The sequence below is a fragment of the Manacus vitellinus genome, unplaced genomic scaffold (assembly GCF_001715985.3).
Source record: "Manacus vitellinus isolate BGI_N305 unplaced genomic scaffold, ASM171598v3 scaffold_27_pilon, whole genome shotgun sequence".
Lineage (NCBI taxonomy): Eukaryota > Metazoa > Chordata > Aves > Passeriformes > Pipridae > Manacus > Manacus vitellinus.
The window spans coordinates 11,323,463-11,342,993 of NW_021940039.1; the positions used below are offsets into that span (position 1 = coordinate 11,323,463).

At 49.5% G+C, this 19,531-nt stretch overlaps 1 protein-coding gene across 4 annotated transcripts in view; it reads left to right on the plus strand.

The window, feature by feature from the left end:
* RABL6 (RAB, member RAS oncogene family like 6) overlaps positions 1-19,531 on the plus strand; it is a 54,653-nt gene that overhangs the window by 29,875 nt on the left and 5,247 nt on the right. For 3 of the 4 annotated variants that reach the window (XM_018074351.2, XM_018074345.2, XM_018074350.2), the window contains 4 exons: positions 5,502-5,839; positions 8,152-8,317; positions 16,891-17,109; positions 17,776-18,124. In XM_018074351.2, the coding sequence (XP_017929840.1) occupies positions 5,502-5,839; positions 8,152-8,317; positions 16,891-17,109; positions 17,776-18,124 (1,072 nt within the window). The remainder of the gene's footprint in view (positions 1-5,501; positions 5,840-8,151; positions 8,318-16,890; positions 17,110-17,775; positions 18,125-19,531) is intronic. The other variant, XM_018074348.2, reaches the window with a different exon arrangement.

The window sequence follows — 19,531 nt, forward strand, 5'->3', positions numbered from 1 at the left end:
TTGTTTTATCCACGTTGAGTACAGCTCATAATTTTGGGAAGACTATGGTGCTGAGTAACACCAGCACTGTGGCAGGAGGAGCTGCTGCTGGACCTGTTCTCTGGTATCCTTGGCTGGTCCAGAATGACACCAGCTACCAGTGGGGAAAGTAAACCCACTCCTGCTTTCTCTTCTCACCTTTATCCTCTGCTCTTGCTGTGAATCCCTGTGGCCATCAGACAGGTCAGGAGCCAGCCTGAACTGGAATGGCACTCTAACTAGGTCATACTTTTGGGGGGTGCTGCATTAAGAATTAAGGGCATCTAAACATGTCATCATCGGTCTTGCTAGAGAAGTGGGGGACATGGTGCATGTCCTGTATGTTATGAAGCAGAGGGTTACCCTGCTGCATCCATTTTGTCAGGTGGAAAACAGGACAACAGCATGATTAAACCCTGCTTGGCCATTGATTCCATATTCAGTGGCCTGGGCTGATCGGGGGGATCAGGTGCAGTACCTTTAATGAGCTCAAAACAAGCACGTGGAAATCTAACCATCACTAACCCCAGTTAAATTGATGTCATACAGCCAATTAATCTTCATTTTCACAATTAATAAAATAACCCAAAGCTTTTCTTGCCACATGAAATACATTTGAAAAATTGATCACAGCACATTAGAACCAGGAGCCAAAAAGCTGCTCCCATCTCAAACAGGAAATGAACACAGCATTGTGTTCATTTTAGGAAGTTGTGAGGCTAACAAGTCTTTTTGTGTTTGCCCTGGGAGCAGAGCAATAGTAACCTCAGGCTCTGATGAATTTTTGTTCCCACAGAGCGTGTTCATCTTTAAAATTGCATAGAAGTCTCTGCTTGTGAGCAGGTCCAACCTCCATTGAATTATTCAGGGGTTTGAGGATGTTTTGGACTTGTCTGAAATGGAGGGACTGAAAAGCAAACAAGGAGCCCATGGGGTGAGGACAGATGACCCACCTGGACGTGCGTGGCACGTTTGCTGTCTCTATATCCCAACGGAACAAGAGTACTCAGGCATGAGTTTACCTTGTGCTTTACTGGGACCTGGTCTACTACATCCAGTGTGGGCACGAAGCTGCTTGTTCTGCAGTAGGGTTTTGAGTGAGTCCCTTTGCAAAGGACTGATGGATAGAACAAGGAAGTGGACAGATTGTATAAAATCTGAGAAAAAACACACGCATGACAGGTTTGGCCCAGTGTGTTCCCAAAACAGCCACACTTGTGCCTCTGAGGAGTGTGTATAAAGCCAGAGAAAGCATTCATGCATTATGTAGTATTTTCAAAGTGTGGAGGACGCTCAGACACCTCCACCCTGGAAATTACTGCGAGCTTGCTGGCAGGGTTTCATGTGTGCTGGTTTTCCACCCACCTCCCTCACAGAAGAAGATCTGAATATAAAAGCTCAGCAGAGCTGGTTTATGCAGCCCATGTAGAACAAGTGTCAGACCACCCTGATTTCCCCAGTGTCACAGCACAAGGCTTGGGCCACGTGTCTGGTTGGAGATGAGGGAGGTGACATGAAGCACACGTGCCACAGCTTTCTTTCCTTGGCGTTGTGCTAGGGCAAGAGCCTGTGTTGTGATGTCCCCAAATAACCACTGGTATCTTCCTATTGAAAGAACTTGCTGTCTCCTGTTATGTCCTTCACACGCTGTAGGTGAGCAAGGTGTAGGAGCACAGGTGCAGACCAAGCCTGCATGTGTGTTACTCTCCAACCTGGCTGAGCTAGAGGGAAGGATGACATTCTTTATACTTCAGTTATGTAGTGTGTTTTTTCCCTCCAGCTCTTAAAATTCATGTGTTTCTGCAGGAGAAACAGGTGGTAGTCTCAGCCTTCCCTCCCTCTGGAGCTGGCTACTTTCCCAGAACAAAGCAGGTTGTTTCCAAAATCAGCAGCTTTAGTAGAACCAAGTACAGTAAATCTTCAAATACCCTGGTATTGTTAAGAGTGTCCTATGCTTTGTTGAGTCCAGCTTTAAGTACTCTGAGCTTTGTATTCTGTATCCTAAAGTGACTCTATATATTCTTTGTATCTCCTTGTTCCTAAGTCTTCAGAGTACAATCATCTTATCCTACCTGAGTCACCCAGTTGCCTTGATGGTGGGACCCAGCGACCTGAGACTCAGAGGTTGTTCGTTCTGGCTTCATGTGGCGTTGGTGATTTAGGTGCTCACACAGACAGCCAGGGAGCCCAGCTCAGCCAGGAGAGCGAGTGGTGCTGGCAGCAGTACCTTGGCTGTGGGTGCAGCAGTGACCAGGCTTGCAGGCTTCCATCCAGGATTGCTGTTGCTATAAACAGGAACGGGGGTGCATGTAGAGCAGCTGGGATTAATCTCTCCTCACAGTTGGAAGGCAGGAGTCTTTAACCCTGAGTAGGGCTTGGGAGGAGGAGGAGTGAGTACCACAAAGCAGAGCTATTCAGCCATTCTGCCTTTGGCTCACCAGGAGCCCTGGATCAAAGCTGGGAGGGGAGGGATGGCACAATTCAGCACTGAGCGCATGTGGCGTGGAGCTGAAGAGCTGCACATCCCGTGCAGGCAAAGCTCTTGGACGGCTTTTCAGGCCGTGGCAAGTCACATGGTTTGTGGATATAGAGTCTTTGCTTTGTTGGATGAGGGCTGAATTGCAGGGACCCCTGGTTTGCCTTTCCCTCCCCGCAGATGCCGTGTGTACCCTGCCTAGAGGGATGCTGAACCACGTCTGGTCCCCTCTCCTCAGGAAAGAAGCGATGTGTGATGGCTCGGCCCTGCAGCGCAGTGACACAGATGTATTGAGTACACACTATTATGTTCTTGCAGCATGTGTGATGTATTGTGCACCTTCCAAACAAACCTGATGCAGTCTCCACAGAGCTCAGTGCAGGAGTTAAACTCCTTTATGCTTTCTCTTTGGTGCATGACAAATCCATGCATCATTTTCAGTGGAACGTGTTGTCGCACAGCTCACCACAGCTACTCATCCACAGAGAGGGAGGATGGGGAATGGATCCTGTGTCACATGCTCTGAGCTTAGCTCTGCCAAGACCTCATTTTGGTCTAGCCAGTGTACTGGGTGGAATACACATATAAGCCTTGTCCTTGATCCTAGTGGAAGCATCAGTGAGGCCACCACAGCATTGCACTGATTCAGATGCCTTGGCAGTCTGCAGCTTCCTCACGAGGGGCAGTTGAGGGGCAGCTCCAGTCTCTGCTGTCTGTGACCAGTGACAGGATCCAAGGGAACAGCTGGAACTGTGTCAGGAGAGGTTTAGGTTGGATATTAGGAAAAGGTTCTTCCCCCAGAGGGTGGTGGAGCACTGAACAGGCTCCCCAGGGCAGTGGTCATGGCCCCAAGGCTGCCAGAGATCAAGGGGCATTTGGACAACACTCAGGCAACATGGTGGGATTGTTGGGGTCTCCTGTGCAGAGCCAGGAATTGAACTCAATGATCCTTGTGGGTCCCTTTCAGCTCAAGATATTCCATGGTTCTGTGATTCTATGACAGTGATCTCAGGGGATAGGCAGTGGACAGAGTGTGAGAGCCAGGCTCTTGCACCGCTGCAATTGCAGTCTTTAGTCCAGTCTTCTGAAATGAGTGAGGTGAGTCTTTCCCAACCATTCTCATCTGGTGAACTGGGAGCAGGAACACTTGTTTCCTTGGCCTTGAGCAGATGAAGATTTCCTTTGTACTGCCTAATTTCTTCCTATTTCTGTTACTTGGGATCATCCGGTTCTATCTGTATCTTGTCTCTATTCTCCTCTCTGCTGATGTTGCCTCCCAAGTTGCACCTCATGAGCATTTCTCTGGTCTCTGTGCTGCTCCACTGAAATGCTGAAATATATCTCAAAGCCAGTCCTTGAGGAACTCTGCCAAGGATTTCTCTTGTCAGTAATTCTGCTTTTTAGTGCTGCCCTTGATCTCCACTTTCGCCAGTTCTTTAGTTAGGAAGGACTGCTGGTTTTCCAATTCAAGTAACAGCTTCGTTGGGATGTTGTTCCCCAGGGCTCCCGGCACTGCTGGTCACAAAGTATATTAGTTTCTTCCTTAAAAGTATATCAAGTTACTCCTTAAAATAGGAAATTATATCTCAAGGAGATTTAGAGTCTCTTAGCTTCTGCTGTTTGCATTCTGCTCAGCAGTCAGTCCAGGGTAGGTTCGGGCTGGCTCAGGTCCCTGAAGGACAAGGTCATGCTCTGTATGGGAGAGGAGCTTTACTTTGACATTTTCATTGCCTGAAGCACAATCAAGTCTGTCTTGCAGAACCAGCTGAACCCAGAGCCTCTGTGCTCGAATTCATTAGGCTTAATGAAATGAGAGGCGAGACCATGACGTGCTGGATTTTATACAGGATGCTTCACTTTGGGTGTCTTCTCTGTATCTCTCAGCTGTGCAGCATGTAGCAGATCTGATTTTGAGACCATTTCATGGCAAGAGCCTGTCTCTCTGTCCGTGTTCCTCTGCTCACAGCTTGTGAACAGGCTGCTGACCCCGCAGGATGCAGAGGGAGGCTTGGGTTAGGCTTGGGCTCCTTTTGGAAAAAGAGCTTTTCATTCTCTAGCAGTACAGGCTTTAATGCTCTTCCAGGCAGGAACACAGCCAGGACCACAGCCTGCTGCAGAACTCCTGCTGCTTGGCTCCACTGCCTCCCACACGGAGGGGGAGTGTGTGCAGGGGGAGAGCCTGCCTGTGCATCTGAACACTGAAAGAAGGGTGATGGCACTCAGTCCTCGCTGAGCCCTCAGGACAGCTCTTTTCTTTTGATGTTCAAGGATTCTCCTCTCAAATCCGTTCTTGACTGATAAAGAGGTTATTATAGCAGTTGAGTTTTCTTGAGCACTGGTCCCTTCTGCAGAATCTAAAACTGTGCCATTCCTATAGCACATAGTCCCTTAGAGACATATGTCCAACAACTGACTTAAGGTTGCATTCGAAACCCTGGCATATAGTCTGTCTATCCAGGGAGTTCCCAGTAGTGTTGAAAATATAAGTTTCATCTTGCAGGTTGGGATTCTCCACACCTCAGTGCAGGTTGGGTGAGTTTAACTCATGTGGCCTGGGGAGTCACAGCATCACTGGAAGCAGATCCATACCCTTCCAGCCCAGCTAGAAGCAGACCCCTACCCTCCCAGCTCAGCACATAGACAAATAAAAAGGGCTTATAAAAAGAGGGAGAGGGACTTTTCATATGGGCAAGTAGTGGCAGGACAAGGGATAATGGTTTTAAACTGCCAGAGGGCAGGGCTAGATGGGTTATTGGGAAGAAATTCTTCCCTGTGAGGGTGGTGAGGCCCTGACACAGGTTGCCCAGAGAAGCTGTGGCTGCCCCATCCCTGGAAGTGTCCAAGGCCAGGTTGGACAGGGCCTGGAGCAACCTGGGCTAGTGGAAGGTGTTCTGGCCCATGGCAGGGAGGTGGAACAAGATAAGCTTTTAAGGTACCTCCCAACACAAACCAGTCTGTGATTATATGATTCTTGATTCCTTATATTTGTAATTTGTCTTCCCTACAGGTTTCTTGAAATGATGGAAGCCCGAAGTCAAGGACACACGTCACCACTAACAACGAACGGGCAGAGCCCTTCCTCTGGCTCCCAGTCGCCCATCGTACCTCCGAGCTCCACGTCGACAGGCAGCTCTAGTCCTGGCACCCCACAGCCGGCACTTGCCACAAGCTCCACCATCTCTCCTGACCCCCCACCATCCTTTTCACCCGTGCCTGCGCCCGAGGCCCCACAGCCCCACGTGCCTGCGCCGGCACCCCCGGCCGCAGCCCCCCCGCCCAAGCGCGGCATTATTGCGCGGCTGTTTGGGACGTCCCCTGCCTCGGAGCCCTCTCCTCCCCAGCCAGGTAGGTGCTGGTGCAGGTCCAGGCAGGATGTCACCTGTGGGCCTTCCGCTGTCTCTGGGCTGGGACAGAGGATGTTTCACACATCTTGTTAGAGTTGGTGCTGATAACGCCAAGGCCATGGGTTCATCCCCATATGGGTTCACTTAAGAGTTGGACTTGATGATCCTTGTGTGTCCCTTCCAACTCAGAACATTCTGTGATTCCGTTTTATTTTCATTATTTCCCTGTGAGAGGCTGAACAGACAAGTGTGTGAAGGCCCAGTGTGTGTGCAGCGAGGCTGTCACTCTCTGTTTTTCTCCTGATCAGTATTTTGGTTTGTCTCTGTGCTGGGCTTGGATGGGGACTGTGCCCAGCCAGCTGGGTGGTGGCTGTGGCATGCTTCAGGAGGAAGGTCCTCAACACACAGGAGACACTAATAAAATAAATAAAATAACTGTCAGGTTGTTACCAGGAGCACAAACACCTCTTGAATAGCAAGAAAAATGGTTAGAGAAGCCATTTGAAGTGCTGTCCTTGCACAAGTGTGTCAGCTCGGAGGGTCCTGTGTGTAGCAGAGAGCAGCGGAGTGCTGGGTTTAAAGGTTATTCAGCCAGAAATGATCACGTAGGTCCAGGCTCCGCAGCGGATCCCCCTCCGGGGAAATAGCGCTCCTTCAGAGCTGCTCCGGGAGGAGGGAGTTGGGCTTAGCTCCTGCCTCAGCACTGGTGCAGCGTGGAGCAGCTTAGCCCTCAGTCCCAACTCTGCTGGACAGAGTGATGAGGCAGAGGCATCGGGGGTTTCTTGCATGTCATTTTACTGATCTGGACCTTAATTTGCCTGTCACATTCACTTTGTTTGCAAAGCTGACTGGAGCTGCAGAGCTGGCACTGCCTAAAAATCCTGACATGGTTTGAGTCACCGTTTGGAAATACCTTCCCTCTCACACTGTCAATCCCTCGAACTCACAGTGCTGCCAAGGCACTTACAGAGAGAAAGGAGGAGGTGCTGGGAACGCCGGTTGCAATTTCAGATGTTGAAATGGATCTGCACACAGTGTTCTGCATCATGAACCTCTTCCCAGATATGACAGAGTGCACCCATTTTGGTTTGTTTATGACTCTTCCTACCCAGAAAAAAAAAAAAAAACAAAGACCAAAGAGGAGCAGATGTTAGAAATTCCTTGTCAATAAAAAAACCTTTGTTGTATTGATCTGTAGGAAAAAAAGAGACAAGTGGTCTACTACCAGTGTTACAGCATTTGGGTTTGGGGTTTTTCTTTTTCTTCTCTTCCTTTAACTCTCACTTAGCTTGAGAACTGTTTTGGGCTTGTGACCTGCAGCCCTGGTATCTCAGGATGCTTAAGGAGGGTTACAAAAGGCAGCCAAGAAGAGCTGATGTGTCGGTGTTCTGAGGTTTCTGTAGTGTGCCAAGAGTCTGCACCTCCACTGGAATGTACCCAGGGACTAGTTCACTGGAAAGCAGCCAAAAAATCACTGTCACCAAGTAATCCTTGGATTTTTCTGGGAGCTGCTATTTAAGCTTTTCCTTGAAGTCTTGGAGAACTAATTTTTTTTGGCTGGGGTTTAGCTTACACCAACGGTATTCTATGGCATTAGTGATAGCGTTTGTATGCAAAAGTGATCTGAAAGCTGTGCTAGGAGAGCAAAAAGCAGGAAAAAAATAAGACACAAATCTTGTTCATCCAAAAGAAAAGAGCCTAGATGTAAATTGCAGTGTGGGCAGAGGAAAAAGGTTGAATACTGCAGATTCCAAAATGGTTAATCACTTCAGGCTTCTCAGTTATGCTAATTTCATGAGCTTTCATCCTGATACCTTAAAGATGGGCAAAGGTGTTTCTACAAATAAACTGTATTAAAGTAAGCCTCTTCTTGAGGTAGCTCTTGAGCATTTGGTTACACAGGATATCTAAAAGCACAGGGTGAACAATTCTGCCTTGGACAGTTACAGCTGAAAAAAGCAAGAGGATAGGAGAGAGTGAACCAAACAGTTTGGAAAAGGTAAGAGAATAGTGAGGGGACATCCCACAGTAGCAGTGCACATAGCACAGGTATAAAACCTGTGGTACAGGCAATTTCAGCCCTCCCTGGAGAGCAGAGCCAACCCATGCCAGAGGTTTTCAGTTCTAAACCACAGCAGCCATGTGTGATCTGTAAGTGCCTTCATGCCAGACTCTGGGCTGATTTATATCCTGTTTATAACCTCCCTCTGCCTCATGGTTGCTGCCACCCTGGGCAGCACAGATCTGGAAAAAGCCAATTTCTGTCTTGCTTGTGTTGACCCCTGTGTTTTACAACTCCTGTCACTAATGCAGATCCTACTGCTGCCACTCCTCCCCCTGACCCTGCAGCCCCTGCCAAGGTACAGAGCGTGGAGGACTTTGTTCCCGAGGACAGCCTGGACCACAGTTTTCTGGAAGACTCAGCACCGCAGAAGGACAAAGGGAAAGCACAGACCAAACACCGTGTGGATAGTGAAAGGTAAGGAAAGGAGAGTGGAGGGAGGGTGGGACAGGGACACACCTGGATATGCAGCCTGGCTAACCTGCTGCAACCATTCAGACAGTGATTCCAGAGCTGTCCCTGAGCTTTTCTGGGTACGTTATGGTCAATCCTGGCATTCACTGTCTCCCATTTAGTGACAAACACTGCTCCCTGGAAAGGAGGAACAGCAGGAAAAGCAGGTTATCACCTTCCTGGTGTTGCTGTCTTGCTTTGTGCACAGGTTAAACCACTGGATCCTTTGGATCAGGAAGGGATTTTCCTTCTGGCCAAACACACTGAATTATTTGCAGTATTTTCCTTCTGGAACACAGTGCACTTTGCAGGGATATTATGTTTTCCTTAATGAATATTTCCCTTCTGCAGAGGCCCAAAGCATGGCCAAGCTCCTTTGTGACCTGGTACTGCCATTCCTGAGACACTATAAAGGGATCTGGGGTTTGCTGAAAGGCACTTGGGGGCAATCCATAGCTCCGTGGAATTTTGGAAGGAAGGATGGAGAGGGTCATGCTCCTTTGGGAGTGTCACTGCATGGTTGCCTGCAGATTCCAAAAACCTCTTAAGGGGTGCCTTTCTTTTTCTTTGTCTATGTCTAATGTTTCTTTCCAACCTTTTCTGTCTGAATTGGCAAGAGATTTGATGGGTTGATAAGGAATGGTTTGGATGATCACATCCAGATAGTAGTGATCTATGTCTCAAAGCCCGGGTGAAGATGAGTAACGAGTGGTGTCCCTCAGGGGTCTGTACTGGGACCAGTGCTGCTTAATGTCTTCATCCATGACACAGACAGTGGGATCGACTGCACCCTCAGCAAATTTATCAACAGCACCAAGCTGAGGGTGCAGGTGACACTCCTGAGGGACGCGATATCATCCAGAGGGACCTGGACAAACATGAGAGGTGGGCCATGGGAACCTCATGAGGTTCACCAAGGCCAAGCTAAAGGTGTAGAACCTGCGTCAGGGCAACCCCTGGTATCAATCCAGGCTGGGGATGAACAGATGGAGCAGCCCTGGAGAGAAGGACTTGGGGTGCTGGTGGGGGAGAGGCTGAACATGACCCAGTCCAGAAACCCCCTGTGCCCTAGGCTGATCCCACAGCGTGGACAGTGGGGAGGGGAGGATTCTGCCCCTCTGCCCCCTCAGGTGAGACACCCCTGCAGAGCTGCCTCCAGCTCCGGGGACCCCCCGGAGGTCGTGGAGCTGTTGGAACGAGTCCAGACGAGGCCAAGGAGATGCTCCAAGGGCTGGAGTCCCTCTGCTCTGGAGCCAAGCTGGGAGAGCTGGGCATGTTCAGCCTGGAGAAGAGAAGGCTTTGGGGAGACCTTATTGCAGCCTTCAGGATTCAAGGAAAGGTGAGGACAGAGTTTTTATCAGGGCCTGTTGCAATAGGACAAGAGGTGATCGTTTTAAACTAAAGAAGGGGAGATTCAGACTAGGTATAAGGAAGAAGTTTTTTACCGTGAGGGTGGTGAGGCAGTGGCATAGGTTGCCTAGAAAAGTGGTGGATGCCTCATCCCTGGAAACATTTCCAGTCAGGCTGGACGGGCTTCTGAGCAACCTGCTGCAGTTGAAGATGCTCAGTGCGGAGCGGTTGAAATAAGCTGAGCTTTAAGGTCCCTTCCAACCCAAACTGGTCTGTGACTCTGTAACTGTCTGTCTCCTCCAAATGGCAGACATGTGCTTATGCCATAAGGTGGATTTTCTTTTTTTTTTTTCCCTTTTTTTCTTTTCCTGGCTTTGATGTTTTTTAACCAAAAAGTAAAGGAAAGGGCATTGTGTATACTGAGCTGCTCAGACAAGAGAATGTGTAGTGAGCTGTCTGAAAGTAGATTGTCTCTTAAGAGGTGACCTAAGCATACTCACAGGCTCTGCATCCCTTTGCTTTGTATGTTCCTTGCCTGCTGCCTCTTGTCATCAACACTGGATTAACCAAGAGAGTAATTAAACACTGACACTGCTAATCTGTGAATGTGGTGGATTCTGCATCTTTTGACATCTTTGTCATGATTCAGTGTTCTCTAGTTCAACCACAGCAACTTTAAATCAGTGCTGTGTGTGAGGCTCGATTTCTATCTAATGCAGGTCAGCCTGAATCATCATCCCTTGTGATGGCAGAACACGTGGATGTTTTATTAAAGAAAAAAAAAAAGGCAAGGAAAAAAATATTGGTTGGTGGCAGCATGCTGGCCTACAAAGTGTCTTGCTCATGGCTGTGGCTGAGCTGGGATATTTTTCTGTGTTTAACAAGAAATTGTCGTGAGAGCCAAGCCTGACCATGCTGGGTTTGGCCAAGGGACTGGCCAAGGGAAGTGCCCTCAGAGCTCTGGAGCTGCAGTTCTGCTGTGGGCAGGAGGCTGGATCTTTCACAGGGGCTTCTCTGCTCCAGAGCATCGGTCAGTAGAGGCAAATAGGTACAGGCAAACTGTATAAAAAGGCAAACGTGTTGAACAGGGGTGCAAGAACCCTGCTCCTTGGTTTAGAGTTGACATGTTTTTGGATGCTCTGATGTCCTTTTGCACTCTGTCCCCAGTCTTGGTAACCTTCCAGTGTCAGTGAGCTGGTGGGGGCAGAAAAAGAGACCCCTTTGGGCTTTCACAGAGCCCACACTTGTTCACAGCTTCATCCTTTGCTGACAGTGGTACCCAGTGCAGTCAGAACAGCTGTGTTTCCCTGGGAGAAGGCCTTGCAGCACATCCCTGCAAATTGACATTCCTCTGCAGCCTGGCATCCCTGGCTTGCTCTGATTTCTTCTGTAGATCACATAGTTTTCTCTATGGTCTGGCAATCTGATGTTCTATTTCTTGCCAAAAGGGGCCTACCACAATAAGCCAGATGTGCTGAAATTCAGACATGCAGATGTGGCTCTGACCTTCATCTGCAATAACCATTTTCTTTCAGGATGCCAGTTACAGCCCCATGGTACCCGGTAACAACATACAGGTTCTGTAAGCACTGTCCTCAATAATCAGCTTCTGCTGCAGTGAGGAGGTGGTTGTAATTGCAACAAAATCTACTGCTGCAGAAATTTATCTCTGACCTAAAGAACACAGTCCTATGAAACCACTCAAACCTCGGGGAGATTTTATTGGTTTTAAAAAATTAAATCCTAGAAACTGCTTTCTCCCTGTATCTGAGTGAGGAACAAGGCCTGAGAATATACCAGGAAGATGCTTTCAGGTCTCCTGGTCATTTTGAAGCAGATGCCTGAGTGCTGATCTTACACAGCTCACCCGCACTCCTTCTGGGTGCACTGGAGCCAAGGTAGGCTCTGAAAGTGAAGAGCCATTGAAGATGTGGCAGAAGAATGGGCCATGGTTTGAGACTTTGTGAAGTTAGTTCTCTTACCCAAATCAGAGGAATCGCCTCAGTGACTGTAAGCAAGAGCCCTGTAGTGAGCTCTGAGAACACCTCAGCGCACTGTGGTTTTGTATGTGGAGCAGAGATACATTCACAGGCTTGGAAGGCACCTTGGGGGTCGTCTGGTCTAATCTCCCTCCTCATCCAGTGCTACTCAGAGCCAGTTGCCCAGAACTGTTTCCAGATGGCTTCTGAATATCTCCATGAATGGAGAACCCACAGTCTCTCCAGTGCCCAGGCACGCTGTCAGTGGAAAAAGTGTTTCCTGATGTTCGTGGGGAATCTCCTGTATTTCAGTTTGTGCCCCTTGCCTCTTGTCCTGGCATCAAGCAGCAGTGAAAAGAGCCTAGCTCCACTTTCTTTACACCTCCTTCAGCTGTTTAAATACCCTTTCAGGGTCCCCCCCAAGCCTTCTCCAGACTAAGCAGTCCTGACTCTCACATGGGAGAGCCTTTCCTCTTGTGAGTGTTGCTCCAGTAAGTTAATCAGTTATTCATCCTCATAGCCCTTCATTGGACTCACTCTCTCTAGTGTGCCTATGTGTCTCTTGTACTGAGGAGCACTCAGAGCTAGACACAGGACTCTAGCTGTGGCCTCATAAGCGCTGAGCAGAGGGGCAGGATCACCTCCCTGACCTGCTGGCACTGCTTTGCCTCATGAAGCCCAGGATACCATTTGCCTTCTTGGCAGCAGAGGCACCTTGTTCAGCTTGGCACCCCCAGGAATCCCCAGGCCCTCTTCTGTCAAGCTGGTGACTCCCAGCATGTATTGGTGTGTGGGGTTGTTCCTCCTCAGGTGCAGGACTTCACACTTCCCCTTGTTGAACTTAATGAGGTTCCTGTCAGCCCATTCCCAGCCTTGTCCACGTCCCTCTGGGCATCAGTCACTCTTCCCAGTTTAAGATCACGTGCAGACTTGCTGCCCTGCCCCGTCATCCAAGTCATTAATGAAGGTGATAAACAGGACTGGACCCCATATTAATCCCTCTGATAATATAATGGGTACACCTCTGATTTCTGGCCTCCAAGCAGACTTCATACCCAAGTCTGCTTTCCTGAGCTCCAGCTTGCTTTTTACTTTCCTCCCTGCCCTTAGGATCCTGAATTTCACCAAGGCTGCCTTTGACCTTCACTCTCCCAACATGTGCCCCATGTTTTGCGGGTGTGAGGTCCAGCAGAGCACCTTTCACTGGCTCCTCTATCCCTCGGAGGAGGAACTGACCGTTAGTGTGCTCTGGGAACCTCCTAGGTTGCCTACATCTTGCTGTCTTGTCCCTCCAGCAGGTACTCAGTTGAAGTCCATGGGGACCAGGGCCTGGGAACTGGCCTGGGAACGGGGCTGCTCCTCTCTTTTTTGTACAGGGCCTGATGCGCTTGTTCTTCCCAGCTGGGCAACCTGTTGCAGGCACCCACTGTGGTGTCACCTTTACCTGTTCTCTCTGGAACCCTGACCCCTAAGCTCCCAGCTGGCTCCTCATCCTTCCCCAGGCAGAGCTTGGTGTGCTCAGGCTGCTCCCTCCCATGGAGGAGGGCAAGGTCTGGTCTGGCTGTGAGCAGGATGTTGTGCTGTGTCACTAAACTGCTTCCTGAGCTCCAGGGTGTGTTTGCTGCCAGTTGTAAGAATTTGTTTGCTCTTGCTGAGCTTTAGAAAGGCTGTAAATTCTGGCATTTGTTGAAGTAGGGAATTCTTGATTCTTTTGCAATGATGTTTTGTCAACTTCCCCTGTTCCCTGCTCCATAACATCTCTAAAATAATGGAGCAAGAATTGACATGGAGCAGCAATGTTAGAAAAAAACATCTTTTTTTTCCTGAAATTCCTCTCAGTGAGGAATGTCCTCTTGCCTGTGGAATAGGGCTGTTCTCCCTAAGGATCAGACATCTGTGGAACCTTCCAGCATTTAGTGACAGCTCTTGGGGTTGCTGTAGCTAAATCCCAGCACAGGCCTATGGAGATGAATGGAGTCCTGGGTTTTGTTTAATGGTATGTTATGGTTCTTTGACTTGCAATAGAGAACTCCCCGGATCAGTTTCTGTACCAGTTAATTAGGAAGGTATTTCAATCTCCCAGTTTGCTGTTTCAGAACTTAATTTGCTGCTCTTTAAGCTGATACTCTGAGCCAGTGTGTAAGTGACTGCGCCGAAGGAGCTAATCTGCTCCAAAGGACCTCCTGCCTTAGCTCCTGCTGGGTCAGGCTGGCCTGGATCCTGGGTAGTCTGGAGGTGTCTGAAAGCCAGTTTATGTTGTACCTGGCAGTGTTCCTGATCTGTCTTCTCAGCATCCCTAGCTATATCTTAAATGTTGATTAGGCTGCTATGCCCTTGCATCTGAAGGGCTTTGAACTGATTCTTTGCTTTTACAGATCTCTTGTGCATATAGTGGTGCCCAGCTGCACCAGCCCAAGGGAGGGAAGCCAAGGACAACGGTTCACTGAAGAAGGCCTCCATCTCCTAGAAGACAGCCATGCAGGCTCATCCTGTGATGTGGGATTCCCTCAGCTTACCTGCTTTATTAGGGCTTGGGTTTTTTCCTCTTTCTTTATCCCCAAAAAAGGATGTGGCAAGAGAATTCTGGTGGCTGCCCTGGGGCTGTGGGAACACAGCCCATCCAGGTGTGAGGCCCTGAGCTCAAGTTGCAGCAGGGTTTGTTTCCTCCCCAGCAGCCAGTCTGTCACTGAGGACACCCCAGCAGGCTCTGTGATCAGAGCAGACCTCAGCCAGTGTAGTCAGTTTTTGGGGGGTACCTGTGCCCACAATCACACTGGCTCAATACTCATGCCAGCTTGGCAGTGCCTCGAGGGTTGGAGAGCCATTCAATGTGCTTGGGTTTGCATGCTCTGCCTTCCTTCCAACTGGAACCTCAGGACCACAAGCTGATCCTAGTTTTGCCTTGTCAGACCCTGTTTATACTGCAGCAGTGATTTTCCTGATGTATATTCACTCCACTGCTTTGCTCTTAAGCTGTCGCTCAGCGATCTGTGTTGGTTAGACATGGAGGCAGTGCACTCACTGCAAAGGGAGGTGACCCACTTTGGTGAGGGGGGGTAGAAACATGGATGTTCCATTCAGGCTGGGAATGCTTGAAAGGCTGCAAGTCTGGATGGTGTGTGGTAGGACAGTGGCAGCAATGTCTGAAGAGCCCCTGTGCCTAATAGAGTAGTGATGTGTTAAAGAAATGCAATGTCTTTAGTTCAGAATAATATCCTGCCATTTTTAGGATGCCACTCCATTTTCTTTTCGGTGCATTTCAAGAGGAAACCCTGCCAGTGCTTTGCAAACATCAGGAATCGCTCACTTGTAATTCCTCCAGCCTTGGGGGCTGGTTTGGGCACCAGTTTTCCTCTCCTTTGTGTGGCCAGGCTGTGTGCCTGCTTCCTGGCTCGGCGTGAGAGCAGCAGTGTTAGTGATGAAGGGGCTCTTCAGCAGCCTGTCCCTGCTCAGCCAGGCGCTGCGCTAAGTCCTGAGAGCAGAGGGATCCACACCAGAAACAGAGAGAGGGCTGCTGTTGGCCCAGCTCTTGGCACTCCAACCCAGACAAGCACTGGTTGTGATCACTCTGGCTGCGCCAGGTGTCATCAGCATGGTGTCCCATTGTCACAAATAACTCCATTGTCTGTTGGCAGATGTATTAACTCTTTGAAACTGACTTGTAAGCTGATATCCAACCGTATGAGAAGAGTCAGAGTGAGCAGTTACCATGATCCTGACAGTGTTTAGGGCATTTCTCTTCTTACCAGCACACCATCCTCCACTGTCTTCCAGTGCTTGCCTCGTGCGACTGACTGGGAACACCACCTTCTTCCGGTTTAAGGACTTTGTTTATGTCTCTAAAATCTAATCTGTTCCAAGCTATAACAATTTTTTTGTCTCTGTGTAAAAATGAAGACTGTGCTTGTATAATCCATGTGGTGTTATTAAAAGGACTTGTGTGTGGTGGGTTATTGGGGAGGAGCTAGGTATCTCTGTGAATAAAGCAAGTGGAACAAGGAAAAGTGATACAAAGGCTCATCAGCTGAGCCTGGGGAAAATCTATATTTCTGACATGAGCAAATCCTTCAGAAAGTATTAAAATTGAGTCCTGGGGACATTCAGACAAGAATCCTCAACTTCAGCTGTGAAGCTCTCAATCAAGCTGCCTCTGAACACAGAACTGTGCTACATCCAGGGAGGCTGACAGACTTCCAGCTCTGAATGTGTGTCCTTAGGTTAATTTAATTTCGGGAATGGTAAAGCATGGTCTCGATATCTGTCTGCTTCAGGGAGCACCACAGAAATAGAAACGATTCCAAGAAGCTGATAGCTGAGTGAGTTCCCATAGCAGTGACAGCATATGATCAGGTTTAATTACAGGATGTGGAGATGAAAGTAGGCAGTTCCCATGGTTTGACTGACTGATCCTTGCGTGTTGGATGGAGCTCCATGTTCTGATGGAACTGAGGCCACAGGCTGCTCTGTACCAGTGAGGCTTACCTTTTCCAGCCACTTATTTCCAGCTTGAGAGGTGGCAGCTGCTGTGTGACACATCCTAATGTGGCCTGTTTGGTGCAGGGCTCATGCCAGTGCTGCAGCCTGCAGGGAGCAGGTCCAGCCTGAACTAGGCAGTGGGCAAGGGAAGGCTGGCACTGCATAGAATCACAGAATCACTGACTGGTTTGTGTTGGAAGGGACCTGAAAGCTCATGTCATTCCACCCCCTGCCATGGGCAGGGACACCTTCCACTAGCCCAGGTTGCTCCAAGCCCCGTCCAACCTGGCCTTGGACACTTTCAGGGTTGGGGCAGCCACAGCTTCTCTGGGCAACCTGTGTCAGGGCCTCACAACCCTCACAGAGAAGAATTTCTTCCTAATTTCCAGTCTACCCTGCCCTCCTTCAGCTTAAGACCGTTCCCGTTTGTCCTCTCCCTCCAGTCCCTTGTCCCAAGTCCCTCTCCAGCTCTCTTGGAGCCCCTTTAGGCACTGACAGGGGCTCTCAGGTCTCCCTGGAGCCTTCTTTTGTCCAGGCTGAACACCCCCAGCTCTCCCAGCCTGTCTCCAGAGCAGAGGAGCTCCAGCCCTTTAATCATCAGCTGCCCTGGGCTGAGAACGTTGCTTCTGAAATTGGCTGGAAAAGCCAGGCCAGCGTCAGTCTCTGTCCAAGGGGAGGCAGGTCTGTCCAGCCCATCCTGGGGTGGGTGTCTGATCACTGTCTGTTTTGCAGCGATGGAGAGGCAGCCGGGGGGAACCCCATGGTGGCAGGTTTCCAAGATGACCTGGATCTGGATGACAAAATTCCCAGCAGACCAGTGCTGGCAGGAGAACGGGTGCCCAGCAAGAACATCACCCTCTCCAGTGAGGAGGAGGAAGAGGAAGAGGTGAAGGACTCTAAGGTCATCCTCATACCAGATGGAGACAAAAACACAGAGCAGGAAAAAAAAAGGTACAAAGCACAGGCAGAAGTGTGGGGTTGTGCTGGCCTCTTCTCAGTCCTGCACTGACTGTGTGCAGCCTTTGGAAAGTCTTGGTGTCTCTGTGAGCTTGTTCCTTCAGCTGTGAGCTGGGGCTGTAGTTACTGTAGGTGTAATTGCTTTGTGCAGTGTTTCCTGCCCCGTGCCTTAGAGCACTGAGCTCCTGTGGCCACTGGGACAGTTCTGCTTGGGAGTGGCCCAGCCTTTTCCTCAAATTTGAACAAGAGCCCATAACTGGGCGCCAGAATGGCTGTTCATAGTGGTGTGGGGAGGGGAGAGGAGTCAAGTCTCGGGTGAAGGGAGTGGAGTCACTCATTACACCCTGTGCTAGGGAGCAATGAGCTGGGTCATGTTCTCCACAAACCACATCCTGTGGGTGATATCAAGCATGATGTGCTGGCATGGACACCTGTGCCTCAGCATTCACAGAGACACGAGGGTTATCCTCAGCCTGACTGGTGTGTTTGACCACACCTCACACCCCCCCACACGCTCCCCACCCCCCAGCCCCCTAGGTAGGATGAACTGCCTCTCCCAGTGGGGTGCACAATTCAGCCCCTGAGGCAGTCTCAGCTGTTAATTGTGCTTTGCTCCACAGAATGGGAGTGGACAGGCTCTGACGACTTGTTTCTTCTCAGGTCTTCCAGAAGTTCTCTGAAACCACAGAGTGAAGCAATTTTGACCAAAGCAACTGACCTGAAGCCTCCTGACAGTTTACCTTCCCGTTCCGGGTCTGAACGAAACAGCAGCAGCAAGGTCAACACTGGCCTGGCAGCCACTGCTCCTGCCCTTGCAGCAGCAGCCCAGGCCTCAAAGGCCACTTCCCAAAGCAAAGGACTTGCTTCCAAGCAGAAAGTGGTCAAAGAGGAGAAGCCTGAGGAGTCTGACAGTGATCAAGAGGGACCAATAGCTACTCAGATGCTCTCATTTGTTATGGATGACCCAGACTTTGAAAGTGAGGATTCTGACAGCCAGAAGAAGAAAATGGTAAATAACATGCCTGTGTTGCTGTGAGCCATGCTGAGCTGAGCTGGAAGGGTTGAGGCATCTCCCTGAGCAGAGTCTTCATCTGTTCTCCCCTCCCTCAGGAGCAGTCGCAGCAAGGCAGGTGCTAAGCAACCCGCAGAGATTGATGTAAGCACAAACCCACCAATGCTCTGAATGTGAAAGCCACATGGCAACAAGAATCACAGATCTGTAGAATACCCTGAATTGGAAGGGGCAGGGATCATCCAGTCCAACCCTTAGCCCTGCACAGACACCCCACAATCCCACCCTGTCTCTGAGAGCGTTGTCCAAATGCTCCTTGAGCTCTGGGGAGCCTGTTCAGTGCCCGACCACCCTCTGGGGGATGAACCTTCTCCTAATATCCAACTTAAACCTCCCCTGACACAAGGTTTTTATTTGCAAACACAAACAAGATTTGTGCTTATGTGTTTTACTGTGCTGCTTATTCTCAGCCAGTCCAAAGCACAACCAGTGCAGCAGCGTGGAAGGTACAAAATACAAAGCTATTGGGTTTTCATCCAAAGTTTAACATGTAGAAGTGTGTCTCTGCCAGAGAGAGTGAGCTTCTTGCAGTCAATCCAGCAATCAAAAGGCCATCACAAAATTTGCTTGGCAAAGCCTTAAGGGAAGAAGGAAGTCTGCCTGGGAAGGACTTTCCAGGATAGCCAAGGTAGCTGTAATTTCTGCAACATTCAACACATGCTTGCAGGTGTCTGCTCAAACACAGGGTACACCAGGAGTCGCCCCACAGCCCCCCATATTACAGATGAAGAAAACACTTCTCCCACCCATCTTCTCTGAGCTGGTCAGAACTTGCTGCGTGGCTCAAGATATCCCTGATTTCAGTGACCTGTACTCACAGCCTGCAGAGCAATCCCTGGAAACTGCTGACAGTGATTTGTGATGGGCAGTGGCTGTTCAGGGGTGCCCTGGTGTCTGTGATAGCTGGTGTTCAGGGAGGTTCCCTGTGTCTGCATCATTCCAGAATCTTGTAGAAAGGGCGGTTGTCCCAGTTTCTTTGACCTTGCCTATGTGTCATGCTGTTTATTAAGTAATTTTCCATTCATTTTGCATTTTCATTTCCTGCTTTTCTTGGCAGTTTAATATGAAAGCGAAGTATTTGGAGCAAGTTTATATCTCCTGCATGTGCTGATGAGAAGGGATTGGTGAGGGTGTCAGTGCAGCAGTGTCAGGGAATGCCCGACACAGGGAATGCCCCATAACAGGTGAATGTTTTCCCACTGCAAGATGTACTGGTCAGGCAAACCGGTAAAGCCATCACCATTAGCAAGGTGTGGGGCATTGCCTCGACCAGCAGCACAGCAAGGCTGTGTTCAGTTGGTATACAGGGATATAAGGTATATGGAAAGGTTGGATAACAAATTC